General features: G+C 37.0%; 2 protein-coding genes across 3 annotated transcripts in view; one reads left to right on the top strand and one right to left on the bottom strand.

The window, feature by feature from the left end:
- The window catches only part of SVOPL (SVOP like), a gene marked incomplete at both ends in the record, with an annotated part of 62,437 nt that extends 50,276 nt beyond the window's left edge, over nt 1-12,161 (top strand). Inside the window, 1 exon segment of the mRNA XM_081243676.1 lies at nt 12,058-12,161. Within this exon segment, the coding sequence (XP_081099802.1) occupies nt 12,058-12,161 (104 nt within the window).
- TRIM24 (tripartite motif containing 24) overlaps nt 10,461-21,291 on the bottom strand; it is a 94,761-nt gene continuing 83,930 nt past the window's right edge. For both annotated transcript variants that reach the window (XM_081244468.1, XM_081244469.1), the window contains exons 15-19: nt 18,959-19,287; nt 17,737-17,869; nt 16,680-16,754; nt 14,956-15,105; nt 10,461-14,205 (exon numbers count right to left, since the gene is read on the bottom strand). In XM_081244468.1, the coding sequence (XP_081100594.1) occupies nt 13,996-14,205; nt 14,956-15,105; nt 16,680-16,754; nt 17,737-17,869; nt 18,959-19,287 (897 nt within the window). In that variant the 3' untranslated portion in view covers nt 10,461-13,995. The remainder of the gene's footprint in view (nt 14,206-14,955; nt 15,106-16,679; nt 16,755-17,736; nt 17,870-18,958; nt 19,288-21,291) is intronic.

The raw sequence follows: 21,291 nt of genomic DNA, 5'->3' as shown, positions 1-21,291 counted from the left end.
TTCCCTGCCTTAAATGCAAAGCTTGTTGCTGGTATGCAAGGGTGTGTGTGTGTGCGCGTGCACACGCCCACATGGAAAAGGGGGAGAACAGTTGGGGTTAGCTGTACACGGTTGACCACTGAACAGCAGGGGGGTTAGAAGCACCAACCGTCCAGGCTGTCAAAAATGCCAGTATAACTTACAGGCAGCCTTTGGTCTCCACAGTTACTCGCATCTGTGGATTCAACCAACCACGGATCGTGGATTGTATAGTACTAGAGTATTTACAATTGGAAAAAAATCCATGTAAACGTGGACCTGCACAATTCAAACCCATGTTATTCAAGGGTTAACTGTAGTCTGATCTGAGCTGCCGCATCTAAATAGGACTGTGAAGTCATCGTGCTCCTTTGGCTGAAGGTGGCTTGCCTTCTCTCCCATATCCTATTTATAGTGAACCAGGGACACTTGTTAATGTCTGTGAGTAGTTGGAAAGTATTTTCGAGTAAAGGGGGCGGGGGGAGCAAAACTAAAAAAAAACCCGATTTACACCAGTCTCAATATTTTTTGCTTGCCCTAGATCCAAAATGTGTTTTTCCGTTTTCCCCCTAACTTTTAATCTTTAAGGTAATACTCATTTTAATCACAGATAGATAACCTGCTATGTAATTATAAATTTAGGGCTTTGTTTAGATTCCTTACTTGGAGAGGTGACCCATCCATTGAACACCTGAAGCCAGGGATTGAATTAGGTGATTCAAATGATTCCTTTTAAAGGATTGTCACATGCTTCAAACAGATGAGAAAACTAAGGCAAAAGGAAAGTTGAGTAACTCGTATAAAGGAACACACTACATACTGTCGGACTGGAATTTAAATTAGATTGCAAAATTAAGTGATGCTAAATCTTATGCTAATTTTCTGTGATGGTGGCTGTTTTTAAGTAGTAACAATACATATAAAATGAAACCTGTCTCATCTCACGTGCTTTATGGATTTCCAATTCAAGCCCTATCCACTTACGAAGACCATTCCCTCTTTTGTTGACTGGGACTTGGTTTTAGGAGTGTAGTGAAATTATTTTGCATGTATGTTTACAAGACATTAATCAGTCCCTACCACTTTAACATGCGGATACAATAAATACAATCGTATGGGCATGTAGCCCTTGATGGCTCTGCCACACAATGGCTATATGTCTTTGGGCAAATCTTAAAAGGTATCTGTGTGTATCTCAGTGTTGTGAGCAGTTAACATATGAAACTGTCTGGTGACTGATACAATAAAACTTCTAGAAATATTTAAAACATGCCAAAAAATTTAACTTTCAACAGCACAGACAGCATCCCTAATAATTTGGATGAACCAACCTGGTCAATAGTTTAATAGTAGTAATTCCACTTTAGAATGACTCTAAAAAGCTCTTTTATTTTGATGAACCCGGTAAATAATCAAAAAACTCTTGAAAGAAGTATTTATAATGTGACGTTTTTTCCTGAATGATGTCTGTATTGCACTAGAATAACTGAATTATAAAGGTACTATTGCACTCTCAGGTACACAAAGGTAAATGTTAGACCCTTAATTCCTTATAAGCTTATTAAAGAACCTTCTGTTACTAGTTTTTAGTGCCAGATAGTTGAATATGGAGAAGACTTTTAAAAAAATTAAATGTATTATCTAATAAATTACTCATTTTCCAGCAACTTAAATGAATTAAATAAAGACCTGCAAACCTATGTCTACCAAAGAAGAAAAATATATTTTTATCTTCACAAAGAGCTGTGGCACATTTAAAAACACCTGGCTTGGGACTTCCCTGGTGGAACAGTGGTAAGAATCCGCCTGCCAATGCAGGGGACATAGGTTCAAGCCCTGGTCCAGGAAGATCCCACATGCTGTGGAGCAACTAAGCCCCTGTACCACAACTACATAAGCCTGTGCACCTACATCCTGTGCTCCATAACAAGAGAAGTCACCGCAATGAGAAGCCTGTGCACTGCAACGAAGAGTAGCCCCCGCTCACTGCAGCTAGAGAAAGCCCGTGCACAGCAATGAAGACCCAACACAGCCAAAAATAAATAAAATTTATAAAAAAAAAAACCACCTGGTTTAATTTCAGTACACTACTTGGTAGTTAAGAAATATTATGTATTTTTGAAAAATAAGACATGAGAATGCAGTAGGTTAGCTGTATATATTGTCTCAGGGAAGAGATCAATAGAGGACTTTTATAAAATACACTTTGCCAACTTTAATGTATATCTAGGAGAGATGGGTAGGGGGAAGGTGGCTTTCCTTCCTTGGCATCAAGTCTGTTGAGGTTTATAGCAAAAATTGGACTGAAATTTTGTATCTAAGACTTGAATTTGAGGTGGTATCATTAATCGTTTCAAAACAAATATAAGTCATTCAACCTGGAAGAAATGGACAAATTCTTAGAAAAGCACAACCTTCCAAGACTGAACCAGGAAGAAATAGAAAATATTAACAGACCAATCACAAGCACTGAAATTGAAACTGTGATTAAAAATCTTCCAACAAACAAAAGCCCAGGACCAGATGGCTTCACAGGTGAATTCTATCAAACATTTAGAGAAGAGCTAACACCTATCCTTCTCAATCTCTTCCAAAATATAGCAGAGGGAGGAACACTCCCAAACTCATTCTACGAGGCCACCATCACCCTGATACCAAAACCAGACAAGGATGTCACAAAGAAAGAAAACTACAGGCCAATATCACTGATGAACATAGATGCAAAAATCCTCAACAACATACTAGCAAACAGAATCCAACAGCACATTTAAAGGATCATACAACATGATCAAGCGGGGTTTATCCCAGGAATGCAAGGATTCTTCAATATACACAAATCAATCAATGTGATACACCATATTAACAAATTGAAGGAGAAAAACCACATGATCATCTCAATAGATGCAGAAAAGGCTTTTGACAAAATTCAACACCCACTTATGATAAAAATGCTCCAGAAAGTAGGCATAGACAGAACTTACCTCAACATAATAAAGGCCATATATGACAAACCCACAGCCAACATCGTCCTCAATGGTGAAAAACTGAAACCATTTCCACTAAGATCAGGACCAAGACAAGGTTGCCCACCCTCACCACTATTATTCAACAGTTTTGGACGTTTTAGCAATCAGAGAAGAAAAAGAAATAAAAGGAATCCAAATCGGAAAAGAAGAAGTAAAACTGTCACTGTTTGCAGATGACATGATACTATACACAGGGAATCCTAAAGATGCTACCAGAAAACTACTAGAGCTAATCAATGAATTTGGTAAAGTAGCAGGATACAAAATCAATGCACAGAAATCTCTTGCATTCCTACACACACAGATGATGAGATATCTGAAAGAGAAATTAAGGAGACCCTCCCATTTGCCACTGCAACAAAAAGAATAAAATACCTAGGAATAAACCTACCTAAGGAGACAAAAGACCTGTACGCAGAAAACTATAAGACCCTGATGAAAGAAATGAAAGAACCCTCTTGCACTGTTGGTGGGAATGTAAATTGATACAGCCACTATGGAGAACAGTATGGAGGTTCCTTTAAAAAAACTAAAAGTAGGACTACCATATGACCCAGCAATCCCACTTCTGGGCATATACCCCGAGAAAACCATAATTCAAAAAGAGACATGTACCACAGTGTTCATTGCAGCACTATTTACAACAGCCAGGACATGGAAGCAACCTAAGTGTCCATCGACAGATGAATGGATAAAGAAGATGTGGCCTATATATACAATGGAATATTACTCAGCCATAAAAGGAAACGAAATTGAGTTATTTGTAGTGAGGTGGATGGACCTAGAGTCTGTCATACAGTGTGAAGTAAGCCAAAAGAGGAAAACAAATACCGTATGCTAATGCATATATATGGAACATAAAAATAAAAGAAAGTTCTGAAGAACCTAGGGGCAGGACAGGAATAAAGACACAGACATAGAGACTGGACTTGAGGATATGGGGAGGGGGAAGGGTAAGCTGGGACGAAGTGAGAGAGTGGCATGGACATATATACACTACCAAATGTAAAATAGATAGCTAGTGGGAAGCAGCTGCATTGCACGGGGAGATCAGCTCAGTGCTTTGTGACCACCTAGAGGGGCGGGATAGGGAGGGTGGGAGGGAGACACAAGAGGGAGGGGATATGGGATTATACGTATATGTATAGCTGATTCACTTTGTTACACAGCAAAAATTAACACAACACTGTAAAGCAATTATACTCTGATAAAGATGTTTAAAAAAAACCCCAAAAAACAAATAGAAGTCATCAAATTCACAATTAAAATTAGAATATGTAAATTGTGACCTCCATACTTTATAATGAAATTGCTTATTCATAAAATAATATGCTTAAACTCATTGCAGTTTTGTATATAATAACCAAAGAAGCTGGGAATAAATTATTTTTTCCCCAGAGAATGTCTCTGTTTCTACTGTAATTTCATTAATTTTATAGGGGGAATCTGATTCCCAGGATGCAATAAAAAAAAAATTAGAGTACATCAAGCTTTTCTACCTCATGTAATCATATGCCCTTTGTTGAGCAACCACTTGCATGCATGATATCATACCTGTTCACACAGGTTTTACATTTTGATTTAGTCTTTTATTGCTGTCCGGGCTTATTGTAGAGACTTCTGAAACTGGGATCCCCAAAGACTTGACTCACCTACTTTTTCCCCTAACTCCTTCCACTCCCATTTTGCAGTGGAAAGAAAAAGAATTTGCTGCTACCATGATGAAGTGTCCCTGGACTAGCAAACTAAGTGTATGACAGGTTTATACCCCGGCTGCAATAGGGGTGCAAAGCATTCCTATTTGAACTACAGGCACAAATGGCTTAAAGTCAGGAAACCTTTTGTATAAAGCGCCAGAGAAAACACTGCAGACTTTGAGCTACATATGGTCTCTGTCAACAGCCCCCGCCAGCCTCTAGAAATGTAAACAACATTATTAGCTCTCAGGCTGTATAAAAGCAGGCCATAGGTTGAATTTGTCTAACAGGCCATAGTTTTGTTGAAGTAAGTTGTAGGCCCAAGATGGAGCCACTCCTGCCTGGGTGTGGCCTCAGCAAACCAAAATTTAAATAACCTTCATGTCCCTGTAAATGCTCCGCTTGACCAGAAACACAGTATATCCAGTTGGCCAAACACCAAGCCAACTTTGGGCTCTCTACTCACCTCTTTGTTCCTTATTCTTCATCCTCCCGCCTTCAGCCCCCCTTTGCAGTTCTTTGAGCCCTTGCAAATGGAGAGTGCCTGCTTCATCAAATGTCAGTTTGTTTGGACTGCCTAAATTGTCTTCTTTGATCACCTTTAACAGTCTCTGGTGATGAAGATGGAATCCAAAGTTGACTGCTTTATGGCCTGTGGGACAAGATGCACAGGCGAACGACCCACTGAACCCTTTGCATTCATTGTTTTCTCATCAAAACCGAGGGCAAGCCACTTTTGGATTTGAGCCTCTGATCCCCCCCACACAGCTCTGATCCAAACCAACTTTATGTGAGGAAAAACAAAGTGTATTCACACACACTAACACACATGTATATATATATATTTCCCAGAAAAGTTCCAGGACAGCTATAATGGGAGCCTACAATGGGTGGCAGCACTTAGGGGATGCATAAAGGTAAGTCCACAGCATACAGCACGGGGAGACTTGGAAAACTAAAACAAGAAATTAGTACTATTTGAACTAATGGCACAACAAAACCTAAGTAGCACAAGTCATACTATTAAAGTCATTAGGGTGACTGCCACTTTCATAAAGAAATCTTCTCATTTAAGGATTAAATAGATCAATTGCTAATGGGAATCTTGAAGCCAAAGCTGCAAAATTGGTGGGCATGGATCAAACACTTAAAAGATGTTAAAGTACTCGTCACCTAAATCTAAGACTCCTGTGCTAAGTTGGTCATGCAACGGGTTACACTGACACTGGGCCACCTGACAACCTCAAGAAAAATTCTGTGCAACAAGGTACACTGTAAAATACCACAAAATCCCCAACCTAGCAGTACACCTCTCTTAGGTATTAATTTGGTTCTCAAACATCCAATGCTTACCTAAGAATCGGGATCCTCGAGTTTCAAAGAATTGAGCACTCCACCTTCCGGCACACCTGCTTATTTTGTCTAATAATTGTGGTCCTGGAAGCTGTAGACATCTACAAAAATGGCAAATCTCACTAAGACAACCTAGCATTACAATGGCTATCATGGGGAACATTCCAATTAGACATATTGTTTAAGAACCACACTTGAAAGTGTTTCCAAATCAACCAGAATGGGACACCTATTTTAATTGGTATGCATTAGATTCCAAAAGGCTTCAAAATTCCAAAACAACTTCATTGAAAGATTCAACGCAAAAGGCTAATGAAAAATTAAAAGAGCGAAACGACTATTAAGACCGACGTGACTCCTAAAACTCCCCTCTATTTTCCTTTACCCAAGTACTCACATTCTACTAATCCTCTTACCTGAATTGCCTTTCCATTCTGAAGAGACAAGACCAAAACCAAAAATTCATCAAGTTGGTTTTCAAATTGCAGCAGCTCCAAGGCCAGAAACCTAAGATAATAATACCCATCCCCCTCCCCTGAACTTGAATACCTCCGTATCTACTCTCAAAGGAGGGCCCTCATGTGGGTCCCTCCCAGGGTTGATGGGACTCTGAAGCATTCTGATAAATTCCTATCGGTTATTCCCTGAAACAGCCAAGCGGAAACTAAAATTAAAACTTATGGAAAACCTTGTCAAATTCTTGTACATACCAGAACTTACACTCTTCACTGTAAACTCCACTCTCTGGGGTCTGCAGAATGGGGTTCGGGGGAAACTGGCAGAAGCCACAGCCAGAGGTGAGAATTCCTACCAACGTCAGCTCTTCCTGAACCCTGTAGTTGCTGGTCAAGAGAGAGATTTCACGTCCTTCCTTTTCCAAATTCAGACCCTTGGGAATTTGATTTTGGGAACTCATTGGTTATTGATCCTTTCTCTCCCAGGGATAGCTATTGCCTTCTTGTGTCCTGAGAACTTGGCTTGGCTTTCTGCCTGCTGGCACATGCAGGTTGTTGGTTCTTATGTATGGAGGCAGCTCAACAATCAGGCCCCAAAATATGGTTAGACAGAAATGTGGGTTGTATCCCATTCGCAGCCTACCAACTGTTGCCAGCTCTGAGGAATTGTCCAAGTACTTCATTCTTTTGGCTATCTCTGGGAGTGGCTCTAGATCTTGGGAGGGTAGTATATTTTGGTGGTGTTCAGTGCTGCCAGGAATAGTTACTGTTTGTCCAGTCTGAAACTTGATAAGGTATTTGAAAGAATTTTTTTTTTTTTTAAGTAACTTTATGGTCAGAAGTTGGCTGAACTAGAAGCTGATATTCAGAGCGAGACAGAAACTTTTTAGGCTTTCTCCTCTCCCCAACCCCCAAGCTAAAAATCAAACTATGTACCCAGAGGGGAGAAAAAAATATTCCTAACAACTCTAAATCTAGAAAATAGGAATCTTTTAATTTTTACCTTAGTTGAAGATCTTCTCCCTGATATAAAGAAGCAAACTGAAGATAACGTAGATGGTCAAGAGGATGATCAAAAGGTGGTACTAGGCCCATTCTAGGCCCAAGACAAAGCCACTCCTGCTGGGGGTGCCACCTAGGCAAACCAAAAACTTAATAACCTTCATGCCCCAATAAATGCTCTGCTTGACCAGAAACGCTGTATATCCAGTCAGTCAATCACCAAATACCAAGCAAACTCTGGTCTCTGTACTTACTGCCTTGCTCCTTATTCTTTACCCCATAAAAACTTCCTGCCTTCCACCCCGTTTTGCTGTTCTCCGAACCCCTGCAAATGGAGACTGCCCTCTTCATGAAATGTTAAATGAAGTTTGTTTGGATTACCTAAATTGTCATCTTTAATCATTTTAAATAGTTTGCAGACCTGTCTTAGTCTAGTTATTAGAAAGTCTTAGGCTAAAATATTTTTGATGCAAAGATGTCTAGGCTACACATGTAGGGTTAAACAACCCATGACAAACTAATTCAAAACCCCAAAGCTGACGTTAGCAGCAATTTATAATTAAAACCAAAGGATAGCAGTGATTGAAAACCACAGTCAACCACTGATAAAACTGATGCTTAAGCACTTTCCCAAGGATTTCAGGAACTTTCAATACCTGTGGAGGTATCCAGGCTTAAGATACTTTACAATGTTGTCTAGTACTGTCTAGTACCCAGGCTTCCTAGAAGACACTACATTAGTCTATAGCAAATTTTATCAACATAATTTAATTCAAACACTAAATTTCAGAAATCCTTTATAAACTCATATATATTGCTTACCTTAATAGTATCAGGCACTAGTAGAAATGGAAGTCAACAAATTTTAAGTCATTTACTTGTAAGAACTTTTTTGGATTGGTTTCACAGCCCACTAAAAGACAATACTGGTTGACATACAACCCAGCAATCCCACTACTGGGCATATACCCTGAGAAAACCATAATTCAAAAAGAGTCATGTACCACAATGTTCACTGCAGCACTATTTACAATAGCCAGGATGTGGAAGCAACCTAAATGTCCATTGACAGATGAATGGATAAAGAAGATGTGGCACATACATACAATGGAATATTACTCAGACATTAAAAAGAAATGAAATTGAGTTATTTGTAGTGAGGTGGATGGACCTAGAGACTGTCATACAGAGTGAAGTCAGTCAGAAAAAGAAAAACAAATACCGTATGCTAACACATATATATGGAATCTTAAAAAACAAAAAAACCCAAAAAGGTTCTGATGAACCTAGGGCAGGACAGAAATAAAGACACAGACGTAGAGAGGACTTGAGGACACAGGGAGGGGGAAGGGTAAGCTGGGACGAAGTGAGAGAGTGGCATGGACATATATACACTACCAAATGTAAAATAGACAGCTAGTGGGAAGCAGCCGCATAGCACAGGGAGATCAGCTCGGTGCTTTGCAACCCCGTAGAGGGGTGGGATATGGAGGGTGGGAGGGAGACGCAAGAGGGAGGAGATATGGGGATATATGTGTATGTATAGCTGATTCACTTTGTTATACAGCAGAATCTAACACAACATTGTAAAGCAATTATACTCCAATAAAGATGTTAAAAAAAAAAAAGACAATACTGGTTGAGGTATTAAAAACAGTAACAACCGGAATCTCTATACAAGCATATTTTGCTTTCTGCAATAGGACAGAGGTGGAATTTGTCTGAATCCATAGTTTTATGTATAGAAGGGAATTTGATTTCTGTAAGTCTCTTCAGAGCACAGTCTATAGTGGCAAAAAGAAAAAAAATCCTCCTGTAAGATGAACGTCAAAACCTTTATTCTGGAATTTTTGTATTTTGGGCTTTTCTAACATACACCCTCATCAGTAAATGCCTTAAACAATCAGATTAGAGAACCAGCATCATTGCCAAAGCATGGGACCTGGTGGCTCACTGAGCTTGTTGTCTTTCCTATTAAGAACGGCCTGATTTTCTTCGGGATAATGTCACTTCTCAAATCAGTACATTCCCCTTCCAAGGCTGAGACATTTGTTTAACCCTGGTTGATCCTTATATTCTATCCCCTCCCCTCAGTGAGAACTAGGCTTCAGCCACTGTTTTCTGACTGAATTTTCTGGCTCACTTGTCTTGGATTAAAGGCAGTAGAGGACCTGGGTAAAGAATTCACATTCACAAGTATGCTCATATATGGCAGACGATATTAAAATAGCCTTTCTTCCACACCACATTTGAAAATGTGGGAAAGATAGAATTTTGCTAAATGTTTAACTTGTATCTTCTAAGGAACAATTTTTTTTCTAGGGCTCAAATTAGGACTATTATTCTAGTTAAAAACACATTTAAGAATCAAAGAGAAGGCTTTTCCCACCTCCATCAATGTAAGATCTAGAAAATATTCAAAACAGAGTTTTTAAAATAGTTGTAATATCTGAGAATCAGAACTTTCCAAACTTTATAGGTGAAACTAACATAGGCAAACTTTCAAAGTGACTTGTAAATTCCCCACTTTTTGTGTCCCCCCTTACCCCCCCCCAAGTCCTGCCTCTTCCAATAGGTTTCAGACAAGTAGAATTTTTCATGGCATCTTTGATTCTCCTTTAGGGGAGGGTGGGACTCCTAGATTGAATATATCTATCACCCTCTTCCTTCCTGTTTGCTAAATTAATTTTTTGCTTATTTAAAGCTGGTGAAATCCATGTGTTAGAGTTTTAAAAAAAAGTTTTCCTATTACTTTATGGACTAGTAGATCATCCCTATATGTATTGATTTTATAGAGGAACATACAAAGGCAGTAATGGAGACCCGAACTAGTTAATATTCTACTGCATGACATACAGTAATTTTTCCATTAAGAATACCTTGTTGGGGTAAAATATTCACAGTAAAAATTCATCAAAGCTGATTTTTATTCAAATCAAAAGCACCAGTTGACTCCCGCAAATTAAAACCAACAATGAAGACTGCTGTATCAGATACCCTTCACAATAAGCGAAACCTTCATGGGCAGAGAAACCTGTGATCTGATTGGCTAGTATCATTCTCACTCGAGAGCATGAGCCACCAACCTGTGAATCTTAGTAAATTCACACCAAAGATGAAGGGACGATATAAATAAAAAGACTTGAACTCTTAAGTTACATGAGGCTATACAGTACTTTAAAAAATATGTATATGCATGGTTATTTAAAATGAGGGCCTCTATTTCAATAATTAGATGGTTGAGCTCATGGTTATGTCCATAATTTTAATGGTCAATCAGATCACTCAATTTCTCTCATTCTTAACAGATACAGATAAACAGAAAATAAATATACCTTCTATTTAAACCTAAAAACCTTTTGCTTCAGTGCAGCAACCTACTGTTGGGATTCACATTCACTTGTAGATCAGGCCTCAACAAAAGGAGGAGTCCCTCCTTCCATTGTCTAACTAGTCTCTCCATGGAACCCCAATTTAAAAGTTTAAACACTGTAACAGCATAGAAAATTGAAATGCACATTCATAAATAGAGCAATCGGCTATATACTCACCCTTTTGACTGTGGAGTGAATCTTTTTGAAAGCATTCCTAAGTTGTATTACATCTACACTACGGCGTAGTAGTAAAATGTGGAGCCTATTCTTTAGCTTGGAAAAGAAAGTAAAGCTACCAAGGGAAGAGGACATTTTCCTCTCAGGACCTTCCAATCTCCTACGCTTTCATTCAGAAAAGATAAGCAGGGCCTGTTAATTCAAAGGACAAAATAACTGCATTGCCAGGTGCTGATGTACAATAGTATTTTGAATTTAAAATGGTATACATTATCCATTTATACTTCTACCAAAGCCATGGAAGTCACTAACTGTGTACTGGGTTTCCTTTTTGCTGGAAAGATCAGATGCTTGGCACCTGGGAAAGCTTTTGATGAGTTTCCCAGCATTGAGTATATTCTAGCTGCCACATGGCCTGCTCATCATGTGATCCCATTCAGCACGGGGGCGGGTCTTGCAGATATGACATGAAGCTATTGGTTCTAAATCCAGAGGGTAATCTCCTGGAGTTTTTGATCAGAGGTAAACACTGGAGTTTTTTAAGTTTAGGTCAAGGTTGCTTGAATTGCACTGACCTTTTGAAAGGAATGCTCTCCAAATGGGCATGAGGTATAGTTAGGCTCATCTTATAGCTTATTACTATTATAATTTAAGGACTACTTTGCTGGGATCCACCTGGACACACAGGCACCTGTTAATAAGGTCATAGGACTTTAATTTTAAGACCATTAAGAAAATGTTACTTGGAGAAACACTTTTAGTATATATTATGTATGATTACAGGAAAGATAGTTTTCAAGTGCCTTTCATTCTGCAAAAAAATGATAAAGGTGAAAGAAAAATATTGTTTGAAAAGATTAATATGGCACTGAATAATAACAGTGAAAGTTTTGGGTACATTAGTAGAAATTCTGGCTCAGATGCATTTATGAAATTATAATTTTTCTCTCTTAAGTGCTACTTCCCTTTGTGATCATCCTCAAAATTTACCTGTGGTGCCCTGCTTTAACTCAGGAGACAAGTATCGAAGAAAAAACTATCATAAGAATAGTATTCTAAGATAAAAACAATAAACTTATTAGGAAAAGCTCCACGGCTGCTGTGCTAAAAATGCTGGAGCAAAAGAAGACAATTGGTGGTATATGCACTATTATCAAAATTTGTTCAAGTCTTTGGAGAATAAATGTCAAACACATATTCAAAACAATACAACAACAACAACAACTACCCTGAAACACATATTTGGAAAAGTGATTAAGACTTTTTAACCTTTACTACATAACTGACATATTATGGACTAAACCTAAGTCTACACAGAAAGTGAGATGCTCTTGCCAGTAAGTTCTTTTCTCATTTTATCTTTAGCAGTATCTGAAAACCCAATGACTTAGCCACAGGATATTTTCAAATTGTCCATTTTAAGAACTAATGCCATGTGGATACAAGCAAATCCTCTAGGTTTAACTCATGGAAGATGACACTATCCAAAGGACAAAATTCTTTCAAGTCAGCTATATTTTTATTCTATCAGCCTAGAGAGGAAAATTTCCTCAGCCAATTAATGTTTTATAAATAAAGGTTTACTTTGGCAAACGAAAAAAGTTCACATATAAATATACTGTCAAATGTTAGATTAGCAAATGGCACAATAATTTTCTTCTATCTTAACCTAGTTTCCTTCTTTGATACTGACCAACAAGTAAAAGGAATAAATGAAAGTCAGTAAACTAGCTAGGTCTGACCCATTAAGAACATGCTTGCCCTCAGAAGGTAGGTCTTTTGTATCTCTATCAGGAGAATGAAAATGAAGTCCAGAATTAAGTCAGATGAAAAGATTCAGTTTGAGGTTCTGACTCTGAAGAATGGGAAATAGATGCTTCAGAAAAAAATGTAAATTTCACTCTAATTTCCTCCAGTTGCCTGCTCCCAAATTCCACAACACATTTCATTCCAATTTATGAAGACAGATGAAAACCACAAAAACTGGTCCCTTTCAGGGGAATTTATATTTAATGCCCAATAGGGTATAAGTTGAAGAATCCTTACATCAAATACGGCACACAATGCTGTATTGCATATTCTGGATAGCTCCACTAAAAGCCATACTGCAAACAATGAGTCTTGTTATAAAAGGATCACCTGCACAGTTAAAAAGCAAACAACAAACCACACATAGACACACAGCAAAACCAAACGAGTACACTTACTTCCTCAGTGGAAGAAGGTAGGTTTAGAAATGTACGAAAAATGGGCTTGAAAACCTGCTATACCAAACACACCTCTATAGACAAGAAAAAAACAAAAACAAAAATCAAACATCTGTTTTCCTTTTTCTTTAATACAATTGCCATCTTACATAATATACTATTGGGTGCCTTCTTAATAGCATCTAATCTACTTTTTCGTTGCACCAGTGGGCATCCTAGGATAGAACTCTTATTACCACTCATATTCATTGGAGTACTGCTCTTACGTACAGTATACTTAACTCATGGTTGGTCCATAGTTAATGAGTAGTGGTATTTTCTAAAAATGGATTAACGCACACATCCAAACCACATTAAATTTTCAACTTAGAGTTCAAACAAAGTCTATTTCCTTTCTATAGTTGCTATCACTCCAGACTGCAGTTTGAAATCCAATAAGTGGGGAGAATGTCTTTTTGTTGTTGATGCTTCTTTCTTTCTTCCTTTCTCCTTCCTTCCTCCCTCTTTTTCTTTCTTTCTTAATAAGAAGGTTAAAAGAAATGGGTTATTAAGGAAATCAGAGTCTAGTAAACATTGAAAACTTAAAGTGGTCACAAGCTCTTCTTGGTAATGATGTTAAATTACTGACAAAATGTTTTTTGAAAACAAAAAAAAATCTAAAAACCAGCACACGCCAGTGGTGTTGCTTATTTAAGCAACTGGCGTTCCTCTATGCTTTTGAGGCGTTTCTTCCGGGGCTGTACAAAGTCATCATCTGAGTCATCACTAAATTTATTATCTTCTGATTCATTCCTGAATTCTACTTTAGGAAACCGTTTTTCTGGATAAAGGTTCTTCAGAAGTTCTTCAAAATAGCTTTCAAGTTTTATACCAGCATTGGCTACTTCTGAATCAGGCTGTTGAATAAAAATAAAAATATGAATTAAAAAAAATTTTTAGATAGTCAAAAAAGTCGTGGATTTCTCACATTTTTGTTCCCTTCTAACTGAAGATTATGAATATCAGCGGATTATTTTGGAAAAAATGTTTATGTATAGCTTTGATATAAAGTAAACAAAAGTCTGGGGCTAGACAAAATCTAGAGAAGATCAGATAAGAAGTAAATAAAAAGCTTTGACTCATCTGGATTACCAAAGAGATATCACAGAGATGCCATAATCAGAGAATCATCTAACAGGTATATTTAGAACAAATTAAATGAAACGTGGAACTCTGGAATGAGTAGCCAATACAAAGGACAAACTATCAACAAAAGGCTGTAAGTCTGATAGATGTTTAGATAAACTAACAGATGATAAAGTTTTTGAGAAAATTCTTAATTAAGAACTATCTAAACCACATTCTTAATATTTTAGTATCAACATCACAAAGACTAAAGTCTGGTGAAGTGCCATATTTCAAGAAATAAAGGTGCTTCTGGGTTATATAAAAATATTTTCTAAATTGCTTTCAAGTTGTCACCATATAATAAATCGTTGAATATACATGTAGATAAAGTCTTCCTAATTACCTCTTTCATTCCCTGACAGACTTGAACTTTTGGTTATTTATGCTACCACAGATAGATATCTTGATCTCCTCGTTTGTTGGTAAGGTGTTTGGTTTAACATTACTTTCACATTGCTATTTTTTTTTTTTCTTCTCACCTCATTGAATTCAGCACAGTTTTGAAAGATCAATCTAAAATCAGCTACAAAATCTTCAGGCTTTGTATACATGGAATAATCTTCTTGTAGTCTTTTCTTGATGGTTGACAAGTCCATTGGATTTTTAATTATTTTGTAATAATCAGGCACCTTTCAAAAGATATGAGATGCTATAATAAATAAATTCTACCTGGTCCTATATAAATCCTATAAGAAGTAGTATAAAATTCAGATTGTGCTCATTGCTTTTCTCTGTTCTATTTTGTCATTGATAAGGAAATCTATTCAGCAAAATTTACAAGTGCCTAAATGCTTCCACACATTGGTAAATGTTTAGTGTTACTTTTATCAAAAATCTTCACCAGTTATTTTTAATGAAAAAAACTTACCACACCTCTTACTATTCTCCTTCATTATTAAACAAAAAGCAATCACTAGAAAAAGTATTACTTCTGGTAAGATTTGACAAGCTTTTGCTGCATGTGTTATAGCAAGTGGGCTTTGAATCTGGGTTTGAACCCCAGCTCTGCTACTCACTAGCATTCTCCTGGGTAAGTTACTGGGTTCAGTCATTTCACTGAACCTGTTTCTTCATATTTCAAATAGAAATAATTCTACCAATCTCATAGGATTTTGTAAAGACTAAATAAGATGATATATATTAAGAAAAAGGGGGCTATTTTGCTGCTGCTGTTATTAATGCCAAATGTAACTATAAGGCAACATCATAAAAAGTGCCGAATTCTAGGTTAACTTTTTAAATGAATAAAGTTTCTACAGGCATATTTTTGCCCTGGCTCTTTTGGGTACAAAGGGCCCTTCCCCCTAAAAACTATTTACAGTGGATTCTTGAACTGTGCAGGTACACTTATACATGAATTTTCTTCACTAAATTCATACTATATTACTACAGGATCTGTGGTTGGTTGAATTTGCAGATACAGAGGGCTGACTGTAAAGTTATATGCAGACTTTCAACTGTGCAGAGAGTCGGTGCCCCTAACCTCTGCCTTGTTCTAAGAGTCAACTGTATTCCTTTTTCCTATCTCAACTTCTCAAAACTTGTTTTCAGGACAGAAGTTCACTGTTTATCAGCTCAATGTATTTGCTAAGCTTGTTTTCTTTTCTAATGTTGCATTAAATTTTCTAAATTTATTGAACTGTTCAACAAATCTATTAGCTTTTTAAAGGAATTTCAGACCTCAGAGAAGAACACATTTTGAGTAGAAGGCCATTTCCAGCGCTCTAAAATTATGCACTGAAGTCACATCAAATTTTAAATATGAAGCTTTTTGAAGTCAATGGTAAACACAAACACACACCTCTTCCTCTACTGTTAAAGTCTACCCTATAAATCAAAATATGTACAGAGATTTGGAGAGGTCTTTATCTCAAATGGCAAGTTTTGTTCCCAACAGCTTTAGGATATATACCTAAAACTCCTGAGAGAGAAACAATTGATAGAAATCACCCCAGAGAATAGTAGGTAAAATACATGAGATGAGAAGAAAGAATATATCAGAAAAGAAGTTTTGGGCCAGTTTGTTAACCTTAAAATGTGCTTAAGATTAAAGCATGCAGTATGTATTAATAAGCTTTAAGATTTGGATTAATGTAAGAAACTTACTATTGAAAAATGGTACAGAAACTAGATTGTCATAAATCAAGTTTCAGAAAAATCATCCCACTGTACAAGAAAAGCACAAAATAATATCCATACTTACAGTTAGAGGAACTGGGTCTTGAAAAGCCAGGCTCATTTCATGGCAATAAAGAAATAAAAGTAGGCGTTCACACTTCTAAGCAATAAATAAATAAATAAAATGAAAATATAATGAAATAATGAAGTCACGGCTAATTTTTAGCAACAACGTTACAGGTCTCAAAGTATCAGAATAAAAGTTAAAACCAGATGAATACAAGAAAAATATTGATACTTGGAGCTTTGCTGTCCATTTCAATCATTTACTACAGTGTACTGCTTGACATTTTGGGGTGTATGTCATATATGAGAGCAGTCGTTATAATTACAGGAACAAAAGCAGTATCACTAGAAACCTATCTGAAGTTCTTTAAAAATATATTTCCACTTCTCTCTCCAATTTGTGTACTGAATTATTAATAGTGCACAAATTAATAGAAGAACATCCATGTTGAGATCCAGAGGTGGAGCCCCTGCCATGGTGTGTTGGGTCCTAAGGACCCCTCTCTGAATGCAGATGGTTCCATCATGTACTCTGCTACTTCTCTGCTTACAAGTTTACCCCAATAAACACTGTGTAGCAGTGGCAGTGCATGTTTCAGCTCTCTCTTGCATGACAACTTTCATACTGATTGTTCTACTTAATAATTTAGCAAAGGAGCTTCTTTAGTGATAAAGAAGTGTTGACTTAGTAGCTTTAAATGTTAATTACAGTTAAATATATTAGCTAGCTTTGAGGTATAAATCTAGTACCATTTGGTGAAAGAATGTAATTATTTCCAGGAAGAGTAAACAGAAAAACCCATCTCTTTGGTGCCAATTCTTAACAAATTCTGAGGAAGAAAACATATCTGAATCAAACCCGAAATTGACTAAAGGCAGACTAAATTTAAAAGTCCAGGCCACATAAATAATCTGCCATTATTTAAGACTGTTATATTTTTGTGGAAAAAGAATACTAAAGAGAAAAGTTAGTATAAAATTTGACTGAATATACACTTCTTTGATGAAGGCACATCTGCATTACAGTAAGGCATCTAACCAAAACAACTGTTTAACAGTCTAGGTTGGAAACTTACCCTTTTATCTATTGGTGTTAGTTTGACAAGGCCTTCAGTTTTCTTTTTTTCTGAGTTGTGAATGGGAGCATCACAATCATATTCAACCTCTGGTTTAGATAAGTCTCGGCAGAAAGTGCAAATCCACTCTCCACTGTTGGGGAATAAAGTATCTGGCTGAGTTCCTAATGCATCATTGCTCTCTCCACCACCTCCCTTTCCCACCTCCCTCCATGCCATCTATTATGCAGAATTACTTATTTGGCATCAGTGTTAATCACTGAGGATTTAGCACACATCTGCTATGTACGTGGCCCCATGCTGAGTGAGCTTGCAAGCAGAAATAGAGTTCACAGGCCTAAGTGGTAAATGTTAGCCTAGTTAAGGAGGCATGAAATATACACAAAATAAAAAAATAAACACACACATTAATCTATGGCTGATGGGAGGCACAACTGACCTTTCCCCCCAAATGATTTAAGAAAAAGAAGCACTCTTGGTACTGTTCTTATAACTTTAAGTTTGAAATTATAAATATTTAAAAGTACAGCCTTGGAAGCGACTTCCTGGTGGTCCAGTGGTTAAGACTCCATGTTCCCAATGCGGGGGGACTGGGTTCGATCTCTGGTCAGGGAACTAGATCCTGCACGCTGCAACTAAGAGCCCGCATGCCGCAACTAAAAGATCCCTCGTGCTGCAATTAAGACCCGGCACAGCCAAATAAATTTAAAAATTTTAAAAAAATTTTTAAAAATGAAAAAAAAAGTTTTGGGGACAAGGCTCACTTAAACAAACAAACAAAACCTACAGCCTTTGAAGAACTAAGATATCAACCCAATGGCTCTTCTCTATGACCATCATCATCTCATAGGGTTTGTTTGAGAATTTACTCAAGATATTTGTCAACAATACAGCTCAATGCCTGGCAAATAAGATGCCAGGGCTAAATTATGGCAGTGTTGTGCATAAGGATAACACTTTATGGTACTTCCCTTGTAATAATTTAAAGGGCCAGTTATTTTTTTTTCTTGTCATAACAGACTAGGTTTTTGAGAGAAGCACAGGGAATGGGAGGCAGGGTATGGGAAACCCTGTGTTGAAAGTTTTGGTGTATGCATTTATGCCAAGTGGACTTCTATTTAGGTTTTTACAAAGGTTTTATGTTACAGTGATCATCAAAAGTTTATTGCTGTTATTATTTATAATAAAAGAATGTAAGAAAGGAAAGCAAGCACCATCTTACCTTGGAAAATTTGCCAATGTGGGCACATGACAAGAGAGGTGGAATACTTTGGGACATTTCTCACAGCATAGGAGCTCCCCTCCATTCTGACAAACTGCACACCAGTCCTCATTGGGGTCATCCTCTTTCCTTGTTTCTCCAATGTGAAGGGGTGACTTCTGCGAGGCATCTAGCCACTCAGACTTTCCATTTGAGGAATTTTCCTGGTTAAGTCCAGGTTGATCTCCTGTGCTATCAGGGGCATCTGATCTCAACACAGACTCTTCAGACGCAGAGCTCTGACTGCTATTTAAGAGCAGGGAGGTGAGTATGCTTCTTGGATAGTTGGTCTGCAGTGGAAAGAGTTAACATATGCATATGGGTATCTTAAACTGCCATTCTTTATTAGTACTACTGCAATTCTGGACTGCAGTCTGCTGCTCACTCATGAGCACCTGGTTATTTCAAAGGAGTCTGTGAATCTGCATGAGACCAGAATACATTTACTGCTAACTGTCCCTAATGGTAAAGAAGACATGGACCTCTCCTGAAAAGTATCTTCAAAACACAGAAGATGAGCAGCAGTAACAGGGTGTGGATAACATAGGGAAAATCTCTGAATCTGCTGATGGCTATAGAAACGGGTGGGTAGTGTAGAAGTCAACCACGTGAACTATAAATACACTTTACTGAAGCTGTTAATTCAAAGTATATCCAAACACAAAACAGGCCTACTATAGATTTTTTATCATTCATAAAAAGGTATACTGCTTTAATTCTTAGAAGTAATTTCACCTCTGCAAATGCCATTAATAACTTTAAAATGAACCTAAATGTTATGTCTGAGCCTAGAATGGTGAAAATTTCAAATTAATAACAAAATCTATTATCTCCTTTAAACATTAAAAAAATTTTTGAAGTAATAAATGTAGATTTAGTTAAAAGCACAGGTATATAATATCATTCCTTGGAGGCAGTTATTTTCAAATTATTTAGCTTTTTCCTCTGCTTTTTACCTCTATACTTCTAAACAGTATGCTTATACTATAATTTTTCAGATTTTCAAATTTAAACATATTTTCAGTTTTAAATGTATATATTTTCCCTTCTATGGAAGATCAGATTTTTCCTTCCTGATTCTCCACACCCTCCTTATACTTACATACACCATTCATACCATCCTCTGAACATAGTTTTATTAAACACTGATTTCTTTTTAGTTGGTAGGCACCAGTATAACTGTTTATAGCCAGCATCTATTCCAGCTGGTCAGTATCATTGCTGTACTGGTTAAATATCCTGAAAAATCAATTTTTGGTCAAATGCATATTCATGTTATATCCTGATTATATCTTATTTTTATTTAAATTTGTATTCAGGTGTTTGTTTATATCATTATGACTATATACTGTTCATTGCATAACCACAGAATGTACTATGACTACACTTTCTTTTTGTCTAACTTTTGTTTTTCCTGTGAGTCCATAATTACCATATTTTAAAATTTAGTCCATCTGCTTATTTTTCTAGATATCTAAGTCATTCTCACAGTCCCCACCAGGGTTATAAAACGTTTCTCAATACTGTCAAAGCATTTTTCTCCTGCCACATACATTCCTAATGGAGTCTTCTGTCCTCCTCCTACAGGGTGTACTGGAGGAGCTGTTGTACTGGGGACTAACTACCCTTTTCTTTGCCTCTCTTCTGTGTTAGATCCCAGAAATGGGATCTTACGTCTTTCTCTTTCTGGTTTAATTCATTTTTGATGAAGCATATTCTCAAATATCTTCCTCAATATCTTCCTCAAATATCTTCTCAAATGAATGCATGGAATTAAGTTTTTGAGAATCTGCATGCATGTCTAAAAATGTTTATTTAATCTTTACACATAATTGATAATTTGCCTGGGTGCAGAATCCTGGCTACAAAGTATCTTTCCTCACAATTTTGATATTTTCTCTATTGGCTTCCAGCTTTGAGAGTCTGTGTTGAGGACCTGGTGACACTATGATGTCTGATCCATTATGTAAGGTGTTTTTTTCCTCTGGAAGCTTTTAGAACCTGTTTAGAATACTGGTATTCTGAAATCGATGAGGATATAACTTGAGTCCTTTTTTCATTTAATTGTTCTGGTACTTGGTAGGCCCTTTCAATTCAGATGCTCATGCCCTTCAGTTACAGGAAGTTTCCTTGTATTATTGCTTTGGCAATTACCTTCCATGTGTTTTACTCTTTTCTCTCTTTCAAATGCCCAACCTCCTCATTTAACCTCTGACTTTTCAAACTCTTCTCCCTGTTTGCCATCCATCTTTTTGTTTTGATCTACTGAAAGATTTAAATATAATAGTTTTTCT

This window comes from Mesoplodon bidens (assembly GCF_964165515.1).
Source record: "Mesoplodon bidens genome assembly, chromosome: 9".
In the NCBI taxonomy this organism is placed as follows: domain Eukaryota; kingdom Metazoa; phylum Chordata; class Mammalia; order Artiodactyla; family Ziphiidae; genus Mesoplodon; species Mesoplodon bidens.
The sequence above is the reverse complement of the archived record's forward strand: the minus strand, read 5'-3'. Positions and strand labels throughout refer to the sequence as shown.